General features: G+C 36.9%; 1 protein-coding gene across 1 annotated transcript; it reads right to left on the reverse strand.

The window, feature by feature from the left end:
- Positions 1-25,648, reverse strand: ITGB1 (integrin, beta 1 (fibronectin receptor, beta polypeptide, antigen CD29 includes MDF2, MSK12); the record flags this gene model as incomplete). Its single annotated transcript, XM_009697367.1, has 15 exons — positions 1-1,212; positions 8,298-8,464; positions 10,589-10,821; positions 12,026-12,248; positions 13,731-13,969; positions 15,963-16,165; positions 16,301-16,441; positions 17,155-17,244; positions 18,171-18,266; positions 19,121-19,276; positions 20,650-20,888; positions 21,198-21,368; positions 23,385-23,607; positions 25,249-25,334; positions 25,579-25,648. Coding segments are annotated over 15 exons (2,403 nt in total), but the record flags the coding sequence as incomplete, so codon positions are not given.
- Positions 25,649-26,335: the final 687 nt, after the last annotated feature.

Raw genomic sequence — 26,335 nt, forward strand, 5'->3', positions numbered from 1 at the left:
TTTAAGTATTTTAAGGTACTTTTATTTAATAAATAATTTCAGTAATAGCACTGTAAAAAGTGAACATCCGTTAAAACAAAAAGGCACTTAAAACAAGAATATGACTAGGATGTAGTTTGAACGGTCAAAGGCAAATATACATGGCGCATGTCAAGAATGATGTGTGACTCATGTCACATGACAAACTATGCAATCTTAGCTACAGGGTAAAGACAAATTTACAGCTAAGACTGCTCAGAACAAAGAAAAAAAAAAGCTTGTGTTCATACAAAAATACTACAAAAAGAATCGCAACCAAATACGTTAAAAAGATTAGAAGCACCAGGCTTTAAACCAAGGAAATATTACAGAATAAAGACACAGTATGATGTAAGGCCCTTATGTGTTTTGAGGATGTCTTGGTAAGGTACTTCATGATACTGCCACCCAGGGCTCAAATTTACAAAGAAAAACTAATAAAGTTACCAGTCAGCAACTTTTTCAGTAATGGCACGTGTTTTAAAGCTATTTTTTCCTTCTTAACATTCTTCTCAAACTCTTTCATTTTAACCATAACCTGGCAATAAGCAACTTCAAAAATTAAAAATAAGTATGCACACACTTTTCAGTCTTTTACACTGCTCACTTCCAACTTACTCAACTTACCATACACTTAATCATATGTCTAGCAAGTAGAAGACAAATTAACCTCCAGCTCCATGCTACATGAGTTTAATTATATCTGCAAACTCAAGCCCTGATTTCCCTGTAAAGCTAAAAAGTTTAATACTACACGGCTAGGCAGAGCCCTCATGCTGATTGCTTTAACCATTTCCCTCCCAGCCATGCCACAGCAGTATCTCACCCTGCAGAAAACCTGGATTCACAGCACAGGAGTGGGAAAGGTCAAAAAGGCACCATGTGACCTTAGCTGACTAGGCTACGCAGTCTCAAGTTTTTTTGTCAGACCTCTGGCACTGATTACGTTTATTTGCAAAAAAAAAAAAAAAAAAAAAATTACATATGGTACATTGTCAAAACCTGCACAGGAAAACAAACCTATATGTAATGAATTAGTAAAATCACTGCAGTTTGCCCTAAATCTATCTCACTGTGACTACAAAAATTGCTGTCGCATACAGTGTTGTGAAGTTATACAAGCAGTGTTCATTTTCCCTCGTATTTAGGATTGACCACAGTTGTCACTGCACTCTTGTAAATAGGATTTTCACCCTAGAAAAAGAAAAATATCTATATTAATATTGAAAGAGATAAAAAAGCATTGTGTTTGTGAGAAGTGTAAAAATTAGCTTAAGAAATTGCCCATTAATGTTTTGTTTGTACACAAAACCAGCTTAAGTCAAACTAGTTTTCCCTCTACCAACTTGAACAAAAGCATGCTCAGCTAATAAAGCAAAGGGTTAGGGCACAATCCTGTTCGGTTTACACCACAGATTTCCTTCAAAGCGGCTGAACCTCGTGTAGTCATCTCGGGGCTGAGCCATCAACTCAGAGATGTGCAGCCCATGATATTTTTTAAAGAAGAATAGAATTGTAAGCAACATTGATTGAAACCATGACTGACCACAGACTGCATTCTGCTATTAAAAAACCAATTAAATAGCTTATCTTGTATTATAATTCTAGAAACAAAGTGGGAAGGGTTGTGGTATTCTGATAATACACATTCAATATTTATATTGAACATTCAGCACTTGTCATTCTCATTTTATTCCCGCAGATCCCCCCAACCCCCATATACGCAAAACACACAGTTAAAACTAAGAAACTTCTGTACTGGTGCAAATGCTGTAATAAAAACGTTATTCTTACTGATAGGAGAATGCCTACAGAACAACTGCTTACATCTCTCTTGCTGAGATTTGAAAACCTCATTGAGCTTACTTTAAGCTTCCTTTGGTCCCAGGTTTCCTTTTATCTCAGTAAATCTTACTCCCTTTATGGCATCCTTGCACACTTAGGATGAACAGCTTGAACTCAAAATTAACAGATAAACCTTAGTAGGAGAAAGGGCTACTGCTACGACTCTACCAATACAGCCTGGATCTGCAGTACCGTGCTCTTATCACAACCTGAACTTCAACCTAAATAAATGTTGTTTCCAGTATGAAGCTCTTCTGTGCATACACAAATAATTCCCGAGGAAATTCAGGAGAGTGCAGATGTCAGCCTGAGCACAGTTCGGGCCAGAACTGTATCTGGGCTCATCAGTAGTAAGAGGATTTCTCACCCTTTGAAGTTCCCCCCTATCTGAGATGGCCTATATAACCATATTAATTAAATTGTACTCTATTAAATTACACAGCATTTAAAATATTTCAGGTTAGAACAGTTAACCTACAGCCAATTAAAGGAAATCTTCCCCCTAGACACACAAACACCAGGTGTGCCTGTTTTTTTCAGGGTCATAAACCTAGAAAATCAACTGGGAATACCACAGGATGTGCCAAAAGGTGACAAGGCAAGCAAGAAACCAACTTGGTGGGAAATTTTCATATCACAATTCCTGGGAAGTTTGTTGCTTCTATTTGCAAGAACTGGTATGGGACAAGTGAGTGATCTACCCCAACAACAGTAGCTGCTGCTAAGGAAGACCATTTAGCCGGTGTACTTCCTTTCTATCATGGTTCCTGTCGGAAAAAGGGTGTTCCTCCTTAAAGCCAGCTTCTCTACATGCAAAGAGCAATGAGGCACATCCAATCCCGCCTAGACCTGAGAGACTCCAGCCCAGTCTCTCAAGTCCAGCCAGAACCTGGATTGCTGGACAATGGAAGTGAAGGTTCTTTGTTCACACTTCTCAAGATCTGAGTCAGCGTCATCTGGCTTGAGGTGAAGGAGGAACCAAGTGTGCAGTGCTGGCTACACCTCACAAATACATAGTAACAGCAAAAGATCCTTTTATTCGTTCCCAGGCAAACTCTGTCTTGATTAAAAGTACATCAGCTACTGGTTTGGAAAGGGATGGGGAGTTAAGGGTTTTTTGTTGTTTGGTGTTTTTTTTTTTTTAATCATAGAAATAGTGTTGTGGCAAGTTCTCAGCCAGACAAACTAATCAATGAAAATTATCCCTCTCCTCCCAATATTTTTCATAAAAGGCTTTGCAATAGTAAGATGTAAATAAAACTGGAAAAACATCCAGGGATGATGAGGGATTTAATCTGTAACTGAAGTATCTCATTATGCCTCAAAGTTCTTGGCAATGTACATTGCTTGTTTTCTCCAGAAGTTTTAATGGAGAATTTTTAAAAATCTAAGTCAGTAAAGTTTATGATGCAGAGGAAGTCTGTAAGCTTAATAGGCTGTATCATATGCAGACTAGAAGATGCTGCACAGCTTTTCAATGGCAAGGCATTTTGTAATACTTGTTACACTGTGCTTTTAACCTTCAACATCTTACAAAACAGACTACCCCCAGCACACACAGGGAGGTATAAGTTTATATTTTCTAGTTGTACAAGAGAGATAACTGCTATCCAATAGCGTAGGAATTGGTCTAAAGGTTAGGACTAAAACTTGAGAAATTTGCAGGGCACTGCTCATACAATTAATTTGAACTTGGAATCAGGTTTAAAATGCAATTCGCACAGTAAGATTGTACATTTTTTACCATAATGCTTTTTCAAGAGAAATCAGAATTTCAAATTTACATGCTCTGTATTTAGCATAAGCCCCATTTACAAAGAAATTGAAACTCTGTACTGTCCTCCCTTGTACTTGTGTTTTACGTTCCTAAGAACTCTCAGAAGCACACACTAGCAGTTAGGTCACTCAATAAGGCACTTAACCAGGTGTCTCCCCATGTCAGCTGAGTCTCTCAGTTCCCATTACAAATAACAGAGATTTAGTCAACACAGACAGAACCATTCAGCTTAACCCAACCTCATGTTTGATCAGCTGAACAGCTCTCGAGGCTCTACTGCCTATAACTGCAACACAGGTGCCCAACAGATTTGCAATTCCTTCCCTGCTATCTTCTCTTAGACAGCCAGCGACAGCCCTGGCCTTTCCAGCCATACTCAATCACCGTATCTCAGCCCTGGCTTGGCGAGGTCTCCTACAGACAGCTTATCATTAAAATTAACATGGAAGTAACAAAGAAATGTCCACTAGTCCAACATGATTCTCACCTCGCTTAGGGCCACTCACAGCTGACACATGGTATAAACTTTCAGAGATTAGCAGCATTCCAGATTTTTAACTGGCCACTAAAACGTGGTATCCCAAACTTGCTGTCTTAGACAAATACTACTGTTCTTAAATAAACTGCTTGCTTTACACCACTGCAGAGAATACACTTGTTTAAGCATGCAAAGTTAGGGAAAACAGGTTTGCCACATGCCCCTATAAATGAAAACACCATGCACACTTAAACCAAAATAAAAATCAACAAACAATAACCATGTACAAGATCAGATGAAATACATTAAAATAAAGATGGAGGTATTTTTAAAAAGCACCTTCAGCAAAGAATAAAGAGCTACGTTCTTGCAGTAGTATTCATTTTCAACCAAACTGGGCTATACAGAGGGTAACAGTTCAGTCTAGTGTAGCATAAAGATGAACCTGTATATAGGATGTTTGATTAAGCTTCTTATTTCTTTTTTCTCCATGGACTTACTCTTATGCAGTCACATAAGCTACCTTTATAGCAGGTTTAAGTCCTAAGTCACTGCAGGAAACTGCACTCTAGAATATATAAACTCATCCACATACATTGCTCAAGAGCCAGTTCTCAATATTTTCAGCTCTCATTAATATCCATCATTATTTTACAGTAATATAAAACGAGTCATCTGTCAACCTGTAAATACGGCGGTTGCATCAGAGGATGAAGCAAAGGCCAAGGTTAAGGGCCACACAGACGACAGAGGGCATCACCTACCATGATGGGAAGACCAGAGGGAAGCAGCTAGCCTGCTACCAAGTAAATACTCTTTTAATGGCACAAATCTAAACCAGATAGGCAGTAAAGACAGTAAGGCCTGACAGCGGTGAAAGGACACCAAGACAGTAGCTACACTGCAGGCCAAGGACAAATTGAGCTTGGTTCAGCCTAGGTGGCTTGAGCATCAACTGCGAGGATACCATGGCGACAAGTCACTCACAACATCATGGATCAGGGCTGGTGAAGTATTCGGGCACCTGGTCCATGCGAAGTTTTATTGTGCTGCAGTTTCCTCCCTGCAGTAACCAAGCCCACGTGTGTATGACTGCTGTGGAACAGGGGGAAGGGTCAGACAAACTGCACACAGTTAATTTTATTGTACATGTATACACCTGGAGGGAACCTACTGCAGTGTAATTTTCTTCTAATGGGACTTCAGATTACTTTCTTGCCTTAGCAATAAGATAACTCTTTCTTCACCTAAATGAAAGGTTACTTCAACAATCTAAAAACCCCAGAAAATCTTAGTTACAGAGGAAAAGAGGATTTTCTTCTTTTACTTCATGTGGGTCACCTATTCTGCCAATACTGATCTCCTTTTCAGTGGCCAATAAAGCTAAACCCACTTCCCTCTCTCCCCAAAGTTCTGATATTTCTATGAATACCAAAAATTATAAAGTCATGTTTAAAAAAACAACCCTTTCGTACTTTTAACCTTTGCAGTGAGTGAAACAAAAAGGCAGAAGTCAGTCCCTCCCATTTACACAAGAGGAAAGTTTTCTGCAAGAAGTACATTTTGAGGAGAAATGGCAGCTCTAAGGACCTTAGATCCTGAAAGTCATGGGGGGTAGAGAACAAGAGCACAGAATGGAAGTTACACACCATATGGTTTGTTAGATGCTTGTCCTGCATGCAACAAAGTACACAATTAAGTGAATAGCAGAAGAGAAGGTAACAAGACTTAACCAGATGGATTATGTGAAATGTTAGAAAGGAGTAAGAACTCCATTTCTTCCCTAGAATAATCAACTCTGAGAAGAAAAATGGAAAGAAGGTGAATGTGGTCAGCGTGGCAAGCAAAATGAACAGTTTTACAATCAATTTTGGACACACTGGAAAGTGAAATAATTGCAAAGAGAAAAGGAAAGTATATTTCATCAAGGAAGGGCTCAGAATGCTAGACAAAGTATTTGGAATTGTCACAGTGAGGACAGATAAGAGCTTAAATCCTCTTAATTCCTGCTTCCTCCCTTCATTTTCCCTTTATGAAATCTTTTGAGTGCAACACTGAAAAAGACAGCAGACAAAATAAAATTAGAGATACAGATCCTTCCCTTCCACTGGCTCCGGAAAAAAGCCCTTGGATATTTAAAGGGATGTGCTGCATTCCCGACTTCTTCATTCCCCTCCCGCTAATCTGATCTCTGTACTTATCTCTCAAGGCTCTTCTGACATCCATTCCCCATCTCACCTTCCCTTTCTCATTCCTTCCCCAGCAGCTGGGGATCCCAGGGAAGCAGGAGAACACCTAAAGCATTCCAGAAAGTGCAACCTCAAAGTCTACGGAAGATCTCGATCCGTGACTTCTGGTTTACTGACTTGTTCTTCTGGATGCTGCTGTTTCTCCTTGCATGTTGGGTGTGAAGAGAACTGAAGTCAGCATTTCCAAACAGAAATGAGGTGTTCGGGCAGAGTTTAGGAGGGACTAAAACTAGGGGGAAATAAAGTGGACAAGAACATTTTCTCCTCTCGTATTTACGTGTTTTTCTATGGAGACGTCCAAGCTGCCTGGGCTACAAGGACTGTGATATTGCCAGTTTGAATAGAAATAAGGATGGAAAAAATAAGATGCATATTTAATTATAAACATCAGTAGAGTATATGCATATCACACTTTAAATACAGGTTAGTTCTATACTAGGTTAATAAGCCAAAGCAGTTAAAAAACCCCCAGAAATCTGTAAGACTACTCTGAATGTTCCCAGAGTTATTCTAATAAAAACAGTGATATTTATAGGCTGGATTATTTTAGGAATATCTAAACTAGCTTTGCAAATGTATCAACTTCAAGCAAACTGACTGCTGATTTGAGGAAACAGAAGACAAACCCTCCCCTGAACACTGTTTCTCCACAATCCAAAGAGCTTCTTCAGTCCTAGCAGCTGTTCTATTATATACCTACACATTTAGCTGCCAAAAAAACCTCAACTTGTAGAATAGTTTAAGGCAGTACTGGTGGTATTAGTAAGTAAGCAATCTTGCTGTCAAAGCAAGTTAAAAATTTTCAAGCTGCATTCTTTAAAATCCCAGAATCAAAGTAGCATTAGATAAACTCATCAAGACTCAAACTGTAATTAACTGATTGTGACACACAGTGAGTTTGAAGTGACATGCAAAGGGAAAAAAAAAGGAAGAAAATGAAAGAAGATACAAACTGAGACTTAGAGACCAGCTTTACGTCCATAGTTTGGATTCTTGAAATTGTTAATAGGGCTCTTGTATATTGGATTTTCTTGCTGAAGTAAAAGAAATGATCAATGTCGAATAATTCAACAGGAAAAAAAAAAGTAACATTCTCAACTATCACTGAAAAAAAATAATAATCATGCTATATATAAAGAAAAGCGTTAGCAATTTTTTTTCCCAGCATAGAATTAATTCATTTTCTTAAATAAAAACAGAAGGCTTCCTAGGAGATTTTTTTAAAGTATTCTCTTATCAAGCATACATGGGTGTTGACTTCTACAGAATGGTAGTGAAGGGTTTTTGATTAGCAGATTCCTAAAATTCCCCAGAGGCAGTGACCCTATAGCCAATGTAAGCCTATAGACCATAGGCTTGTTTTTCTTGCATACTTTTCTGTTGACAAGGGGCTGGGGAGATTTCAACAAACCAGTACCAGCCACAATTTTGTGAGCGTCTGTTGGAATCTCCCAACTAAACCTGTATGAGTATTTATAAGATCTCTTTCACAAGCATAAAATTTTCTTCTTTATTTTATACAAAAGTGTCTCTCATCTTTCTGATAAAGATTTTAATAATATGTTATAAAGTATGGTAGAACTGCAACACTGAACTATTCTGTCACCATCACATTTTCTCTCTGAAATTTTATTTCAACTGAAGTTACTACTTGCTCTTCTAACCCAAGAGGTACTTCTCAAAGAGGGCTAGGTTTTTTGGTTGGGGTGGGGTTTTTTTGTTTTGTTTGGTTTTTGTTTTGGTTTGGGTTTTTTTTGCTAGTGGTAATACATAATGTGTTTTAAAGTCAGCTTAAAATATAGATATTTCTGCTCCTCCATAGGCCAAAAGGCAGGAATACAATCTGAAATCTTTAAGGCATGTGAACAAAAATCTTCTATTCTTCCTCAACTACTGTAGCTTTTATACAGATAAAAGCTTCTTGACTTACCGTATCCCACTTGGCATTCATCTTCTCCTTTTCAAATTTAGCAAATTCTCTTCTGTCGTGAATGATCATTAGTAGTTTCCAAATCAATAATAATGCAAGTCCAATAAGAACAATTCCAGCAACCACACCAGCTACAATGGGAATGATGTCAGGGCCGCTGGGGCATTCTAGGGAACAAAGAGAGGGAAGCATGATTTTACAGAACGGTAAAGGTAATGCATATCCAGATGCTTTAAAAATTTTATTTTTCACTGAAGCTAATATTTTGAATATCAGAGATATGCCAATACTATTTACCTTTCAAATAATGGAAGTTTTGGAATGTGTACATCCTGTAACATTCCAGCTTATTTTTATCCTTCTAATTTGTGTTTAGTCTTAGCAATAGAACAATTCATGTTCTGATGATAAAATCTACACACTGCTAACCCCTTCAGCTATTCATCTAGAGTATTAGAGTAAAGTAACTAGCAATTGTATTTTAAACATGCAAGAGCTCCAAGTCAAAGGTGGTGCTGGAAGGAGAGTACAAATGCAGATTAGCAAAAAGTCCCCACATACTCTTACCAACATCATTACAGAAAAAGGGTGTTCCTCATTTTACCTCAGATGGTTGTTATTGTTAGTAGCTAATATATAAAGATAAGTAATAACTTTGCTACTGAGACAGTTTTGGGGTTTTTTTTAGGCTATTTTCTCTACTTCGGAATTGATCTTTGCTGAAATAAAATTTAAAAATAGGCATATCTTCTTTGGATAAAAATATCATGTACTTTCAAAGTAAGTGAATTATGTGTTTGAAAAGAGTAATATAGATGTAAAATGATTTAAAGTGACTGACACAGAAATAATAATCCTCCCAAATAAAACCCAACTCTTATATTAATATAAAATTCTCAACAATCACAAACTGTACAAGGGCTTTTGCAGAGCTCAATGTACAGACTGAAGGAATTGGAAGCAAATAAACACAACTCCTGTGCTGTCAATAGGAACACCGCTTCCCCCCAAACTGCAGACTCCTAATCTTGGTAGCTGCCTCTGTAGGAGTGAGGGAAGTGGGAAGGGACAGGACAGGAATTGCTTGGGAACCAGTAAGGAACAAGTCTCTGCTCCACTGAATACAGCTCTACTGAACAGAGCTTTTTCCTTCAGCAATTGTATGGCACAAACTTAAGGTGCCTCCTGGTGCATGAAGGCTCAATTCAGCTCTTAACTAAGGCTACAGAAGTTTATCCATGCAGAAAAGGTCAGACCCCTTTGTGTGTAGGGTATATGTTGACTTGTCCTAAAAAGACAGGGCTCAAGGTCCTCCTCTATACTTGGGACTACATTTTTAGAGAATTTAAAACAATCTGAATTGAAGTGGTATGTATTTCTAAGAGCCACTAACTACTGATCTGTATTAAGTGATGATCACCTAAACGATGAATTCTGAAAATTCCTTGAGTAGAATACAGCACTAAACCTTTCAACACAAAACACACGCCTTACTTGTGTATCAGGCTTATAAAAATCAGGAGACCACACACTGCTAGTGTACAAAACCAGAATTTTTGCACTGTTAGATGCAACATCCAGTGATTTAAACTAACAATACTCTTGGTAAATAAATGTTAAATTACTGATTGAGCTACAGAATTGCTCTTTTTTTTTTTATCAGAAGATTGAACCAAATGAAGAATGGTTGACTATTAAGGATTAGCACAAGGCTTCTCAGATCTATTCTTGAGGGTACCTCAGTTAAGAAAAAGCAAAGGCTCCCAGCATGAAATAAATTCAGCAGTTCGCAGCACAGTACACAATTTTGTGGTGTTTTTTTGTGTAAGACTGGTCTCATATTATTAAGAAAAGGAAAAGAAAAAAGCAACAAAACCCCACAGATGTGATTGTTTCTAAACTGTAGCACAAGCCCAGCCAAAAAAAAATTATCAAAATTTAGATATCTAGGACTTGCTACAGGACAAGTAAAACAAGCCTGCAAAGCATGTCAAGTGGAAAATATGACATGCTTTAACAAATACACACACACACACAACTGACTTTTTGTTTTCAAAAAACAAAACCTGTTTCTGTCAGCCTAACTGTTGGAAAAAATCTAGATTTGAGAGACTTACATTCTTCTAAAGCAACTCAAGTCCCAGACATCCAAAACTTTCACTCAGGGAATAGGTACCTATTTCCAAATGCATTTAACTCCCACAAATCAACCAGAGCTACTTTGTGGTACACAACAACTGGATGAATTAACAACAAAGACAAAGGGAGAGTAGGCAACATCATGTTCATACCTGGGGTCTCTACCACGTGGACATTGGCTTCACCGTTTGAGTTGACAGAATAAGTGAAGTAGAACCAGCAGTCATCAACATCCTTCTCTTTGCAATGAGACAACGGATCAGGCTGTCCAGGCTGTGGCAACTTGTCTCGACTTTCTACCCGTGTCATGTTGAAATGCATACATTCCTGAGAACATGTTTCCTTCTTTTCTCCTTTATCAAAAGCTCTGCATTGAACACAGTCCCTGTAGAAGTACAAATCAGAAGCAATGCTTTTTAATATGTTCACAAAAGATTTCTAGCATTTAATCTAAAGAAATGTAAAGGAGAAAATGTCGGGGAAAAAAACCCAAGAAAACCAACTCTTTTCCCATAAAGGCCAGGAAAAAATAAAGCAAGACATGGCTTTTTACCAGCCAGAACATTGATGCACCTTCTGATTAACAAAAGCCCTCTTCAATAAATTCCTCCTTCTCTGGATGACCCACAAGTTTTAAGGACAGGAAAAAAAATTTACCTAAATCTCTAACAGGAAATACGGCTAAAACTTTTTCAACACTTCCACTTGCAAAATGAATACTCTCAGAGAAGGCAGAATATTTACAGTGAAACAGTATCTGAGAGACAGACAGGTTAAAAAGAACAAACCGAGTGACAAGCTTTAGAGTAGGATATCACTCTGAATAACTCATTGAAAAAAGCTGACTGATCAGGATTTTTATACTAAGACTGCACTGAAAGAAAAGCTTAAATTCAGCTGCACAAAGCCAGAAATCAGCCCAGCCACTAATCATAAACTTATTTCAAAGTTTCCATGCAGAAAATGCTTAGTTTCTAAAAACCTGGATTTCCAAAGGCAGGGATGCAAATTTCACTGGCCCACATAGATCTATGTTTCATTTTTGACTGTCAGGATAGTCTGACTTTTTCAGTAGTATTTCAGAATAGAAGTTTTAAGCAAAAAGCTTAGCTGAAGTTCTAACTATTCTGGATATTGCACGGTATACGTATACTTTTGTTACATTCATTACAAAAGCTCAAGATGATGGCACTGTACAGCCTGCCAGGTTATGTTCCCTCCAGCTCTGCAGAAGGCTGGCTTGCTGATAATCATACCTGAAATAGGGGAAAGCTGTAAACTGACTAAGTCAATCTCAATGATTAAAACTGATTTAACATAACGTACACATTTCTATGCCTAACAAAAATGGCAGGGAAAGAATTTAAGAAATAATTAGACCACCTGGAAGCAATCAAAATACTGTATTAATAATACTTTCTTTGTAATTATAGATTCTCACCTAACAACTTTTACTGTCTAAAGGGATGATATGATATGATGTCCCTACATTTCAGGGTAGAATAAAGACTCATTTAAAAAATTCTGCACATGTAAATATCACAAACTCAAATGCATAGAAGCTGGGACTTGGTTTTCTAGGTACCTACTTGTGCTCTGCACAGACACCAAGGCAAGTCTGACACATTTCACATGTGGGGCCTTGGAATTTGGGATCTGTACAGTTACAGGTGCCACATTCGCAGGTTCCTCTTCCATTACAAATCTGCCCATTAGATGCCATACATGGAAAAGTATCCAAAGAACAATCGCACGCGCTGCCAGTGAAGTTGGGGAAACACTCGCATACTCTGCATTTGCAGATACCATTTCCTGTGTATTGAAAAGATATTTCAGTGAAATGAAGTCAAATATAACATGTAAAATTTATGACAGTAAGAAATAAATGTTCACCATCTCAGGACAGATACAGGGAAAAGAAGACTCTGGTGGAGAGATAATGAAGACACTAATGAGTTAAGAGCTAAAAAGTAAATTTTATCTCCGTGAAAAACTACTTACAGGTATTTCTCTGTTTTCCCATTCTCCTACATTTGGATTTCCTTTCATAAACAAAATAAGACGACTAGGAAAAGCTGATCAAGAGCAGTATAATGTGATGGCCATATCTCCTGGATGGAGAGCATTACAGCACTGCTGTAATACACAATTTTATATGTATAGATGCATTGATCACTCCCGTCTTTGTATCTATCACTATGGAAATTTATAGAGCAAGACCTAAAAAGATGAGGAATGCACTAACTTAAGACTTCACAATACAGAAAAATGAAACACCTTTGGCTCCCTAGAACACCACCATTCAGCTGCCATACTTCTGACCTCACTCACCCACCCAAACTCTATGCTCCTGACACTCTGTACACAGGAAACAACATATTTGTATCTCCAGAAGGGTGATTTGGATGAAATGGAAAGATCTTTGGCTACACCCCTCCTTCTCCATTGAGGATAAAGCCTTTAAGTCAATACTTGTCTCTCACCATGAATTTTGGACCACCACCACCATTGCTCCTATCCTTTGTGGAGCTCGTGAGCAATAGCGTATTCTGAGCAAATTGGACTGATGAGGTATTCTCATAATTCAGTTAAAGCTCAGCAGCTTCTCTGTTTTATTTTTCTATCGGTCAAAAGTGAGGTAGTAGTTACACTCCTACCAGGTACTTCCATGTGCAAAGCAGCCTAGGGAAATTATAGGACAAAAATACATGCAGCAAAATAGACGCTGGCTGCTGAAGGATTTTCTAAATTGCTTTTGATTTCAGGAATTAACTGCCATCAGAGTCTTGTTTCAAACACTTAAGGTGTTTTTCTGGATCTTGCACGTTCTAATCTTCACTTACCTTTCAGAACAGTCTCAAGATAGCATCTCACTGGTATCTTGTCAAGCACTCACTATTACAAGTAAGCTGAGGTCATGATCTCTTAATTGACGCAGTGGTTACACTGAGCCAGTATAACATTATAATCTCAGGACAGTTGTCTCAGCATTCTTTACTATAATACCTAAGGGTGATTCTGTAATAAACAGCAGAAGTCAAGTTCACTTTATGTCCTTCTTGGAGCTGTGATTCAAGGAAGGTGAAATGTATATTAACACACTATATGTTCATGATTACAGAGAGTTATTTTATTAATAGGCAAGTGTTTTCGGTCACTAAACCTGTGTATATTCTCTGTTATCAAGAGGCTATGATCTTTAAGCGAAGTATCACTACTCTACAGGGTAGAGCTGACAGATTTGTAAACTGCTGGCCAGTTTTGCCTGCAGAAAACTCTGAAGTAGTTTCTCACCTCCACAAATCAAACCATTTGATCGATCACAGTTGAAGTTATCACATTCACAATATTTGCCAGAATACACTTCATTGGTGTTTTCTCTTTTCTTGCATACACATTGTCCACAAATGCATTCTCCATTGTTACTGCATATTTCTGTACTGTTCTCTCTCCTGCAGTAAGCATCCATATCCTCACTATTTACTTCATCTGTACTACATTCACATAGTCTTCCAATACGCCCTTCATTACATCTGCAAGGTAAAAACATGACTGAAAATGTGAATTTAATTAAAGTCATACAATAAAAAGATTGCAAAAATAGCACAAAGAACAGGCGTAAAAGTGACTATTCTCTCAAGGGATATTCCGAGTCAAACTTCAAATGAGATTTCCAGCTGACATCTATGTAGCCATTCTTGAAGCCGCTGGAGCAAACTGGACTAAATTGCTCCTATGCTCGTTACTCGTTCCAGGTGAGAAATTATGCGTCACCACCTCTAAATTGCCACATAATCACTATTAATCCCTCTCTCATGTGACAGAACAATAATTATTTTTAAGTGACGGTGACTGTTCAATGTAGCAGCTGTCATCTTTCAATAAAAAGATTTCCCATGAACATCAGTTAGGCAGAAGAGTAGATGATCTTCAGAGCTGCTGAGCTGAGATCTTCAGGGATCAGCACTTCTCATTATAAAGGTTAAAATATTTATGAACAAATGGAGGTTGGTTTTTTCCCAGTAGTGACTGACAAACTGTTGTGGGGCAGCAGAGACAACAGTTCCATCAGGAAACTGCTACTGTTGCAAAAGCAAAAGGCTGTTCTTACCTACAGGTGTGTTCTCCCCGACATGAAACCAGGGAGACACCAGTGACAGTGAGACCAAGTTTAAGAAGTCTTTCTACACAAAGATGGGAAAATCTGTTCTCCATGTTTAAATGGAACATCAAACGCTGACTGCAAAATGGAGCAATGGACCATAAATACTGGATACAAAGTGGCTTATTTCTCAACTTACAGAATACTAAGCAGTTAGGGGGCCATACCTCAGTCTTTCAAACACTCCGTTAACTACCACCACCAACTTCACCAGGCAGATGTTAGTCCATCCTGCACTGAAAGTCCCCTAAGAGTGAAGTCAGGGTCATTTGCTTTATTTTTAATAAAGCACATATTAACCCATGAGGAACGAGAATTCTACATTTTGTTTCAGTTACAGTTCACTGAGCAGGAACTAATACTGTTTTCCAAACTCCTGGATCTTGTTTTCCTAGAGAAGGTCTTAATTCCCTTCTGCTCTTACCATTCTCACCTCAAGGGTTTCCAAGAAGAAACAGTTTTCATGCTGCAGGTTTCTTGGAGAGGAACAAAAAAAGGCTGAAACTTTGACTTACTAGGTTGAACTTGAACCAGTCTCCACTGAAACTCTAAGATTTTTCTCTGCTTTCATGGAGTGTAATTCCAGAAAATCCAGTATAATCTTACTTAATGTTCAAATGTCTAATAGAGAATGCATGTGTAATCTAATCCCTGTGATGGGCAATAATGGACATTTCAAAAACATAAGTATACAAAAAAAGTTATATTCTGAGAGATTTATGGACACATGCAGTTAGAAGAGACATTGTAACAAGATCCCAAAAGGTTAGAAATAAAGCAGAAAAAAAAGAGACTGGGATGTCATCCAAAATAAACCGTGTTCTTTTATGACTTTCTACTCTTTCCTGTTGTGAAACAATTGGTGCCAATCCGAATAGCAGCTCCTACAAAAAAAAAACTAGGAAGGATCTGAATTTCTTGAAATCAACAGACCTCACATTAGATGGATATAATTAGATCAGCATGAATACTTGCAAAAACATCACAAAGTAATCCCATTCATTTTGTCCCATAAATCCATAATTTTGCCATATTACATGGATCTTAAAATTAAATAAACAGAAAAAGCAGTAAGACCTATATCCTTTAAAGTACTGACTCCAGGCTAAATTTGAAATCTGACCTGTACAGCACTGGCAATCTAATGATCAATAATATGAATTCCAGCATAGGGATTATTTGCAGAGATGTACGAGTATGCAGAGTATGTTAAAATATCCTAAAAGAAATAGGTCTGTAACAGTAATTCTTGTCCTTTCACTAAAAAAAATTAGTAAACCCAAGTAAACCCTAATTGAGGAAACAAGGTCTTGCTCATATTTCTCTTTTGCAAAAACAAAACCAAAAAATGTCTGTTTATTTACCTGCATGCACCACATTCAAATGTTCCATTTCCTTCGTGGCAGGCTGGACTATTAGGTTCTCCTTCACTTTGACACTGACATTCACAGATGAACTGGAGATTAATTTCCACTTCTTCAGTGAATCCCAGTGGTTTAATTTTAATTGTTTCATTTTGTCCCTTCTTTGGGCATTCATTAGCCGTTACACTAATCTCAAATTTAACCTGCAAAGAAAAATAAATGGAGTGCTACACTACTAAAAGGAGTTTTGTCTGTACTATTAAAAAAAAATCCAACCGAGTGTTAGACACTTTAAACGAATTTTATATTTGGGTAGCAGCACATATACTGTAAGTTACCTCATCTCCAATTGAAATGTTAGAACATTTCCTTCCATCTTCTTGCGTGTCATTCACTCCATTCTTGCAGAAAGACTTATAACTTATTATCACTCCTTTTGGTAGCTTACTGTTTTCCAGGATAACCTCTGAAGAAAGGGACTAAAACAATATTTATTAGCTAACTTCGAATTGAGTTGCGTAAGCATTTTGCTGAAGAAAAGACATTATACAACTATGCACAATCTAAGCACCAATCCCATGGGCACACTGGAATTATGTAAACTCCAACGTGTCAAGAAACACCAGCCCAGGGCTGCCCATAGCCACGCCATGGTGACCCCTTCTCATGGCTGAACCCTGTTACGCAGGGTCAGGGCAGGTCTCCACAGACACTGGAGGCATCTGTTTGCCCCACGTAGTCCAATGGAGAAATGGGGCTCATTTACACAACACAGCAATGAAGAAAATGTTTTGGCGCCAAACTCAGGAGTCCCTGAGGTTTATGTAGACATTTTCTTTGGGGTCAAGAGGTTGCAAAATGGCCCTTTTCCCTTCCACACGGAAGGAAGGCAAGAACCGAAGATGCTGAAGAAAGTGTGGGCTTTGGTTGTGAATTTCCATAAAAATGGAAAACACAGAAGTAACTTTTCCTTTGTAATGTTGTTTTAAAGAGTGTACCTTTCTAGTCGTCTAACCTCTTATTGCCACAGTGTCTGAATGCCTAATGCAATGGCAGTGTATTTATAGTTTAGTATACTAACTTCCTATTTTGTAGGAAAAAATAAAATCCACCTTGGAGTATCTGCCTGAAAAACTCATAGTAACCTAGAAACAAGAAAAATTAATACAGCCTGAATAAAATCCAAACTTACATTGTATGCATCAATGATCAGCTGAATCACGTTGCTGGAGTTTGAAGACAATGTTCCCACTGCTGATTTTGGTATCAGATTTTTCAATTCCTTTCAATATTTATAAAAATAGAAGGAAAATTAGTGTCTTACTAACAAAGTATAATTTGTACAATAAATATTTGTATGGTGATATAATGCTTCAGTGGATTAACTAGTCAAGACAAAGTAGTTCAAAAAAACAAAGCTACGGTGTTGCCAGTGATCATCACGATTTTTGATGTTATGCACAGCACTAATATAAAGAAATATCCAGCCTTTTCTTCTCCTTTGCATTTTCATATTAAATTTGGCAACAGAATACTAAGACCTTCTCTTGTACAAGCTGATCACATACAGTATATCTTCAAGATCTTAAAGAAGGACCACACTTCTAGTTCATTAAAGATAGGCAGATAAAACATGATTTCCAATGAAAAAGAAAAAAAATTAGAATTTGAATGTAGTTTAAAAAACCCCAAAACCTCCCAAACCAAAACCACCTTGTTAGGTTAAAACAAGGAAAAATATGCATCTCCTTTACACAGTCATTTCCTATTTCACAATCGCATCCAGCAGTTTAGTTAATTTTAAACATCAGGAATATAAATAGACCACAAAGGACAAAATATGTGCTTTCATAAGTATGTCTCTTGATTCAGTGTCCACACCCACCTCAGCTATTTTGCTGTAAAAATTCACAAAAATTACCACTGCAAATATGTTCTCCACTCCCTCCTACCTATAAAGACAGGCAAGAAGGAGAGGCACTTTCTCCCTGGAAACTACACATGCATTCAGTATCGATTTGAACAAGTAAAAAAGGCTTAATAATAAAAACACGAGTAACAAAATACTACTTCCATGATCACTTAGTTCCGTAATTATTTTAATTTCAAATCAAGCAATTTTAATGATTTCAGAGCAAATCTGAGTCACTCTTACTGCTTGAGGGGAAAAAAGTACAGAGACCAGAAATACATGTTATTTATCTTTACCTTATAAACTGCCTGAAACTCTTCAGTAACAGCAAAAATTGTCTGAATATTGTTCTCACTAAGCTTCTGTACCAGATGAGCAATAGATGGATAATCCTATAAAAATCAAGCACAAAATGCAATTCAAATTTAGGATACATTGCTAGAAAACAATCAGAAAGACTTGACATCATAAATACAAGTCACCTTTAGAAACATACGCAAGACTTACAGTAACATTATCATATTCCCTGCCATGTAAAGTCTCCAGGTTAAATTCTTAATCTCAGTGTTCTCAGAAAATTATCTTTGGTAGCTTTCCATATGACCTATCTCAGTGAAAACCACTACCACTATTCCACAAAGAAAAGAAAAAATAAAACTGAATTAACTTTAGGTTTTAATTGAACGATATTCACTTAACTTTAGAAATATATGAACACACAAACTTTGTAAAGCTTACTGCGTTTACCCCATTCAGTAAATGTTTTTTTCACCTTTTGTCTGATCTACTTATTAAGAAACTACAAAGGTAATGTTGTTACGCATACTTTTACTATAAACTGTGCATCATAACATTTCAAGTCAAAAAAACCAGACACTGGCCAAGGAGCTCTCTATTTTACAGTATTTTTTACAGTAGTACACTACTGAACACAAAGACTAGCAAAATGATAAAATAATGGGACAGAGCAACCACAGTTTGCCAGTGGACATGCAGGATTATTAATTATTAAAAAGGTTAAAATCCAACACAAATCATAGCGTGAAAGTTGCCATTTCTTGAAATTTTCCAATCAAGACTGAATTAATTCTTGCACATTTGTTTTAGTTAAGCTAAAGTTGCTTGATGTAATCCAGAGGTAAATGGGTGAAGTTCACAAGATGTAGCAGTCTGAAACCTAATGAGGTTTTTTGAGTTTAAGCATCACAAAATATTAATTTCCCTAGAAGATGATGTAAAGACTTACGTAGTAGTGGCTCATTGTGTACACGTTATTTTCCAGATGACATTTCCCATCATTTGGTAAAACAATTCCACCAAGTTTACCATCTCCTGCAAAGTGAAATCCAGCATCTGTGGAAAACACTAATAGTCTTGTAACATTTCTCCAGCCAATTTGTTCCTTGGGAAACAAAAAAAATGGATTTTTGGTATTTTGCACCAGTTTATTTTATAGAATTGAGGACCAAGACTTGAGAGATAAATGTATGAAAAAGTAGACAGACTTAGGAGAAGCCATACTGCAAAAGCATCACCCTGGAAATCATATAAATCACTCAAACCTTAAAAGAACTTGCATTTAATTAAATGTTGGCTCCAAAACATCTGCTGCAGGTTTTTCACCACAGGCAAGAAACATTCTTTTTGAGATGTACTTTGGTCTGTTCAGTTCTCATAAGAGTACCTGAAGAGCGACGGGAGTTTTAGAAATCAGGTACGTTAGTCCAGCACTTTAATGTCAAGTCAATTTCTATGTCGCTACCATGCAGCCAGAGCACAGAGGACAACAATAGTATGTAGAGCACTGCTGCAATCCTGAATTGGAAGATTATGGCTTGCCCAGCATTGAGCTCTGAAAAATCATCAGGCCTTCCCAATCTAGTCCAGATTTGTGCCCAGCATACTGCTTGCCAGAGGATTGCCTTTTTTCACTGTCCCATGGGCATCCTGGCTCACAACTGCAGGGCCTAATTCTGCAATCTGCCCTTTCCTTTATTTGTTGTGTGGTGTTTTTTTTTTTTTTTCTTTTAAATTCTTCCATCATGTTGAAGCCCCAGTCAATTTAAGGAGAGAAGACCCTCTAAAAGTGTCACACAAATACCAGTTACCACTAAAAATAAAAAGGCAACAAAAAAACCTAGAAAGCTTATGATTAACACTGCACTTTTAAAATAAGACTCCAGATTGTTTCTGAAAGTCCTGACTCCATTGATCAAGAGCAAAAATAATATGATAACAACGCAATAAACTTTTTTGGGAGTCTATGTTGCACAGGTGCACAAAATGGTCTGTCAGACTACGGAAACATCAAAGAAGAATGCAGTGATCTAGATCTGATCTTCAAAAATAAACAAAAAGCAGGTTTCCATCTACTTCTGTCTGAGAAGCTAGAAGAAGTTACAATTCACCAAACCATTCTGAAACCAGAAGCACATAAAGCTTTGCAATAATTTCAGAATAGCTGCTTACTCAGGATTTCATACACTTGAGCAGAATTTGACTCTTCTTTTACAGCAAACTTTAAAAACTTTGTCTTGGGAATGCATCTATCTGCTGTGAACATAACCTCTAATCAGCACTTTCATATTTCCTGGTTTCACTCATTCACTAGAGGTCTCTACAAAAGACAAATGTGTGTATCCATGCAGTCGGCCTAGTCTTATCTTGTCTTGCTAGCATGGATGACATGTTCAAACATCAGCCGCCATAAAACACTAAGGCTGTATTCAAACAGTTTCATCTAATAGAGCAGTAAAAAAAGTAATACACACTTACCCCACAAACTGCAACCTGCATTATTGCATCAAATCCACCTTCAGGAGAATCTAGATTCCCAGAAATGTGCTGTTTACCTACAAGTTCATTGAATTTATTTCCTTCACTGGTAAGGCTGAGCACATTTTTATAACTAAATGGACTTGTACAGTTCTGGTCCCCTGTACAAGGATTTCTGAGTTTGGCTGGTGTTGTACTTATATATGGCATTACAGTTTTCTCCACAAAAGAGCCAAAGCCTAAAACAGAACAATAAAAAAAACCTGTAAGTTGAAGAATAGAAGTCTCTTACTTATATTATGACACATCAGAATGCAAATGCATTATAGCTGAACCGATGTCAGAAGTAGCTCTCATACTTGTTTACGTTCCATTTTCTCCATCAACACCAAGTATTCTTAAGTTCCTCAACAGGTTCTATGTATTAGATTATCTGTCATAATACTGCTAATTTAAAAAAAACCATTACTCTTCATACGTAATCACGTGAAAAACATCAGGAAGGAAACGATTTTTTTTTTTTTTTAAAATAGGCAAATCTTTCTTACCGATTCGAAAGTCTGAAGTTATTTTTTCCATTTCTAACATCAGAGCTGTTCCGAGACTTTTCACATTCTCTAAATCATCCTTCATGGAATAGGAGAGGTCCATAAGATAATAAAGGTCAATGGGGTAGTCTTCAGCTCTCTTAAATTTTAATGAAAATGTTTGAGGTTCCCCTGTTTCAGACATTGAACAGCAAATTGAAACCATTAAAATTCTACAATTGCACTGGCAAGAAAAATGCCTTTTTAAGGGAAGGCTTTGAAATACTGATAGAGGTTTTGAAATAGAGGTAAGTGATTTTTTTCCTCCTGTTAACTGAAATGCTTAACATCAAATTCTGATGAAAAAATTTAAAGAATTATTTCTTTCAAGTGTCCAACTTCTTATTTCTAAGGTATTTTGTCTCCCCATAGAAAATACTAGCCTGCGAAAAATCAAGCCTCTCAGTTGCTGCAATTTCAAATCTTCATACTGTAATAATTATAACAAGGTTCCTACAATATCTAATAGCACAAATTTTCAATATGAATTGGCATCTAGGATGACTCCAAAAATTTTCAGGGTTTAAAAAAAATAAAAAACCAAACACAACAATCACACATTGTTCAAATAGGTTTATAAAAGAAAAATCAGTTCTGGATGGAATATTTCAAGTTACTTTTGCATCAAGTACAGGCTGAGAGCACAGAAATGGCAGTGAGATAATGGCAAGTTACAATTTGTTGCAATTGTAAGTCCTGACCCTGAGTTTTGCCAACAGAAGCATGTAGTCTCACTCTGACGTTGAAAGACACTGCAAAAGAATTACATCACCACCTCTCCCCCAGAAAATGGAAAAGTATTCTTTTGCCTATTATATATGAAATAAGGAATATAAGTTTTTCTTCCCCCACCTCCCTCAGTCAGTGAAGTTAAATGGTGATATTGCTGCTGCTTAAGTCTGCTTAATAATTAGCAAACATTTGCTTAATACGAGCAAAATTAGCAAACCTGGGAAACCATTAGATAGGTAAAGTCAACAGCATATGGATCACGCAGCTACGCAGCATGGTTTTCACAAAAAAAACACCATGCAAAAAAACTCAAACAAAACCCCAACAACCAAAACCTAAAAGCTTTAGATTTTCCTTAGCTACTGTTTAAAAGAGCCTGCACAGAAAGCAAATATCCCCCTCTGCAAGCACACAGTCCCTCATCAGAGAACTTATGACCAAGAGAAGTGCTTATAAACAGAGTAATAATCTTCTGGGTAATTAGTTTCTGGTTGCCCAGGGCCCTCATATGTTGTGATGAAGAAAATTCTCTGTCAACAGATGAACAATAATTTGGTTTGAAGCTATGTATTTCTAATGTAACCCTTTAGAGGCAACAGCAAAATTGCAAAATAACTTTCCTTTCTTCTCCTCACCATGCTAAGCTTCTTCAAATCATATTGTATTTACTAAGGCAATCACCACCAAGCAGCTGACACTGAGTACAGACTCTCATTCCTAGTAAATACAACACAGCTGTTGAATGCATCTGCAGTATGTAGGAACTCTCCTTAAGGAGAGTATGTATAAGCCACTAGCTGTGTTTCCTCCCTCCCCCCCCCCATTTGAATGAAATAAAGTTCTCTTTAGGGGCTGGAAATGGTAGACAACTACTTTGTTGTCATTACTGTTGACCTGTGTCCACATGTTTAGCTTCTGGAAAGTATTTTACACAGTAATCCAAAAATCTTGCTGCGTAACTACAAAAGCATTCAGTTCAGACATGCAGACTTTAGGTGACAGCAGTACTTCAAGGGAAAGGAAATGCTCTCCTAACTTCTGTAGGTTTTTGCTCGCTCTTCTACTTTCATTCTAAGAAGCCACAGTGTAGAAAATCAACTACAAAATACCAAAACCAAACCAATTTTACCTTTCTGATATATGCATCAGTCCATGCTTTACCTATTTTTTCCTAAATTCTATTGGGAACAAATGATAATATATAACCTTCCATCTAAAAAATAATTAAAAAAAAGCCCAAACAAACAGTATTTGGGGTATCTAAACACCTGGGGCTGACCTGAAGGGTTCTGCTATCGTTCAGGTTATCTGAACCATAGTAGTTTCTTTAACAAAATGGTTCCACACTCAAAACAAAAAATGCAGATGTGGTGAAGGAAAAAAATCATCCAAAGACCAGAATGAAACTGCCCTTACCGACTCTTAGTTTCAGTACTAATTTTTGTGGCTGGATCTGTGTAATAGCTTCTGGTTTCAGCTTCTCTGCAGCACCTATCTTACGATTCGTTACTTCTCTATCTTCAAGCACCTGTTTGCTACCTCTGGGATTTTCTATATCTTCCACAGGACAGCCTTTACTCTTTAGTGCTGCCAAGTCATCACATCGGGCAGATGTTGGCTCTCCTTCTTGCAAAAAGTCCTAGAAAACACAGGCAAAAGAGTATCAAGTTTCTAGCTACCTGCAATTTGTTATACGCTACCCACAATAACTTTTTATGACTCCATCTGTTTTGTTTTGTTTTTAAAGTTCAGTAAAAAAACCCCACACAGAAATATGTTAAATTATAATAAATACACCAGTAACTACTATTTAGTCCAGGAGTTTGCATCTACGTATATTTATCTGTATATAAGATCTAAGCAAGATGAAAGAAAAAAAAAATGCCCAATGTCACCTCTGACAGAACCAGGACATTCTTTTAAATTGGTTACTCTAAAAGTGACAGCAGGTGGAAAAAGCTCTCATCTTCACGTGGTCGTCAATAACATGAACCTATTGTAGAGCCTACTTGGCAACTACCCTCCCTTTAAACTTTTTGTTTGTTTGGTTTTGGTGTTGTGTTTTTTTTTTTTTTTTTTTTTTTGTTGTTGTTGCTGTTTTGTTTTAAGGTGGTTTTTTTTTGGAAAGGCTTTAATTAAAGATTATGTAAGTGTACCTTGGTACTCCACGGCAAAATAATGGCTATACACTGATAGAGCAGAGGAAAGACAGACAACAACTCTTATTTTGGGGAAATTCAATCTGAAAGTAAGATCCATAAGCAAAACCAATACATAACTTTGTTCTGAACAACAAATTACCATTACCTCAAACCTAAAAAAAGCTCTAACCTCAAATATAAATAAATAAGGCTTCTAATTGAGAAACCTGTCAATTCTGATCATTTCACACACCCCCCCCCCCCGGCAAAAAGGCATTTAAATGAATATATCTTTAAAGCTTGTCAGTTCTTCATGACTAGGACCTACAAGAAATCTGACAGCTCAAGGCCAAATTTTAAATTTAGTCAGTTCATTAAATGTTTAAAGTTTATAAGCTCGTTTGGGGGATGGTAAGTAGGTACTATATGGAAATAAATACACATCATCATCTTCTAGCAAGAAACAGGAAAATTTCCCAGTTTTCAACAACAAACTGAAGAAGAGCTGTAGAAAACATTTTCTTCCGTTTCTAGCCTCAAGAAGATACTTCAGCATATACTGGTTAAGTCACACAATTTAAGATTATCTTACGTTTTGTATTTCCTGAATTTAATTTTTAATTACGTATGAAAGCACGCTTTTTCTGTTTCATACTGAAACAGACCACCCGTCCACACAAACCAATCTCCTACTCCCAAAGTCTACCAACAACAGAAAACTAAAATTTGAACAACTTCCTTTTATAAAAGAAAACCTTCAATCTCTTCCCCTACTCTACCTATGTCTGTCTAGAATTACTTCTTAGTCTAATGTCACTGGAAGAATATAATTAAGCACAGCCAGGCAGATTCCATGCTGGAATGATTTTAAATAAATATGAGACAGCCTGTAGGGTCTGCATACACTTAAGATTTAGAAAGAAGAAGACGTAAACACATTGTGAAAAGCAATTATACTCAAATCAGGACATCAGGAAAATCACAGTATCTGAATTTTCAAGTACAAATAAATATCAAATTGAAGAGCTACAGGAACTATTATTAATGAAAATAGACATTTCTATATATTCAAAGTATTTACTAAAATTTGAAACCAAGGGAAAAAAACCAAACCGTAAAAGGAATTTTGCAACACTTACTGTTTTTTTACACCAACCACAGTTTGGTCCTGCTTGTATACATTCACCACATGATTTTGCATTAGCTTTTATGCAGTCACTTCCACCTAGCAAAGAACACAAATCAGTCACTTCATTTATAAAAAGTTGCTAACAACAGAATTTTAGTTTGTTTCATTCTGGCTTTGCAAATTAAGTTCTAACTACAAACAGGTTATTAAAATAAGATATGATTGACATATTACCATTAGCACTCATCTAACAATGATATATTTATCTACATAAATAATGGCTAAATATATATAGTTTTAAAGCAACATTAAACCACTGCAATGAAACCAAGTGACTTACCCTGCTGAGCAAATCCATTCCATATCAAGCAACAGAGGACGCCAGCCCATGTGAGTAATTTTAAATTAGTCTGAAATACAAAACCAGAAGACCAAATTGTACGATTTATTGTAATGAGTAAGCAAAAAAACCCCCCAAACTGGCATGAAACTGCAGACATGTAACTGTGTTTCTGAGGAGACAAGGAACATGGAGCAGATGCAAATCAAATTATCTTAGTTGTACCCGCTGGACAGTTTTGCCCTAATACAACTATGTTTGTGGGCTAAACTGTATTTAGAAGACATCGAACAGGGTAGCTTCTTAAATTATTTTGAAATACTCTTATGCTAGGTAAACAAGCAAGACAGGAGAAATCTGGAAATGCTGTTCAGTCAGCAGAGGGAAGAACCCAAACCAATATATTACCATCTTATAAAAAAATATTTATGCTCTGAATGTTATCAGAGACTTCTAAATAAAGATACTACAGAAATACAAGACAGAAATGGAGCTTCTCTATTCAAGCCTCTGTTTTAAGATAAACATTAAGGCTCTTTCCAAAATATATTCCTCAGAATCTTCAAAGGGCATTCTACAGCCTAACTTTGCACATTACAGGCCAAACTAGAAATTTCCTCTCACAATATGCAACGTAAAGCATCCTTGAGATAAACTCAGCCTCTCTTTTTCTTCTTTAGACAATGCAGAATTAATGGGTACCATCCTTATTAAAGAAAAAACACTCTACCCTTTGTTCAGTGGTATAAAGCTTAAT

This window comes from Cariama cristata, unplaced genomic scaffold (genome assembly GCF_000690535.1).
Source record: "Cariama cristata isolate BGI_N322 unplaced genomic scaffold, ASM69053v1 scaffold13273, whole genome shotgun sequence".
NCBI lineage: Eukaryota > Metazoa > Chordata > Aves > Cariamiformes > Cariamidae > Cariama > Cariama cristata.